This window comes from Trypanosoma theileri (genome assembly GCF_002087225.1).
Source record: "Trypanosoma theileri isolate Edinburgh chromosome Unknown TM35_Tth_91_V1, whole genome shotgun sequence".
Classification (NCBI taxonomy): domain Eukaryota; phylum Euglenozoa; class Kinetoplastea; order Trypanosomatida; family Trypanosomatidae; genus Trypanosoma; species Trypanosoma theileri.
In genome coordinates, this window is record NW_021639933.1 from 1 (window position 1) to 1,056 (window position 1,056).

The window sequence follows — 1,056 nt, forward strand, 5'->3', positions numbered from 1 at the left end:
TTGCCGCACACGAGATTGCACATGCACTTGGATTTGACTACAAGAATTTTGTAGATAACAAGATGGTATCAACGCTAGAAAATCTGCGTGGCAAGAGTCGTGTGGTGGTTGTCTCTGCGAAACTGCAGGAGGAGGCTCAAAAACACTACGGTTGTGAGGACCTTGAGGGTGTGGAGTTGGCCTATGCCGACATAGGGATGACGGAGGTTGCGTCACACTGGGCCTATCGCGTTGCAAAGGACGAGTTGATGAGCAGCGACACCACGTATGGCGCTGGCTACTACACTGCTCTGACGATGGGTGCGTTTGATGGACTACCATATTATACGGCTAATTGGGGCATGGAGGAACCTATGACATGGGGGAACGGCTCCGGCTGTGAATTCATTCGCGGGAACTGCATCACCAACGGTCAAAGTAAATTTCCTGACATGTTCTGCAAGGAAGCTGTTTCTCGGTGCACATCTGATCGCTTCTCTGTTGGGGTCTGTTCCTCACTCAACGGTTTTTACGGCAAGGATGAAGCGGATGAATGCCCATATGCGAGCCCAGAAGCGACTCAGACGTCCGAGGGACTCATGCGCGCTCCCTGCACCCTTATGCTGACAAATAAAATCCCAGGATCTGTGACGGGGAATGACTCGTGGTGCCTCGATGGGGAGTCGCTCGTTGTGAAGGACGCGACGGACACGGATAAGAATGTGGGCGGCGTGTGTGCACGGGTGTCATGTGAGGAGGGTAAAGTAATGGTGATGTACGCTGGCAACGACAACTGGTACCACTGCCCCGAGGGAGACTTTCTGGAGCCAACATCGACGTCATTCGTGAGCGGGAAAATCAAGTGTCCCAAGTACAGAGAGGTGTGCACCATCGCCCCTGACGGCACCAGTCTTCTACCATTGGTTGAATAACCAGAAGTACCTACCATGTCTCCCGGCACCAGAAATATTGGTGGTGGCGCTGCTGGGGCAATGGTAATCAGAATGGTGGTGATTCCAATGGGGGCAATGATAATCAGGGTGGCGATGGGTGTGGTGCACCTGCTCTCTTTGCTCC

The 1,056-nt window shown here is 53.0% G+C and overlaps 1 protein-coding gene across 1 annotated transcript; it reads left to right on the forward strand.

Annotated features, from left to right (window-relative positions):
* On the forward strand, positions 1-911 carry TM35_000911000 (surface protease GP63; the record flags this gene model as incomplete). The annotated part of the gene is made up of 1 exon (XM_029031488.1): positions 1-911. A coding segment is annotated over one exon (911 nt), but the record flags the coding sequence as incomplete, so codon positions are not given.
* Between the last annotated feature and the right edge of the window lie 145 nt (positions 912-1,056).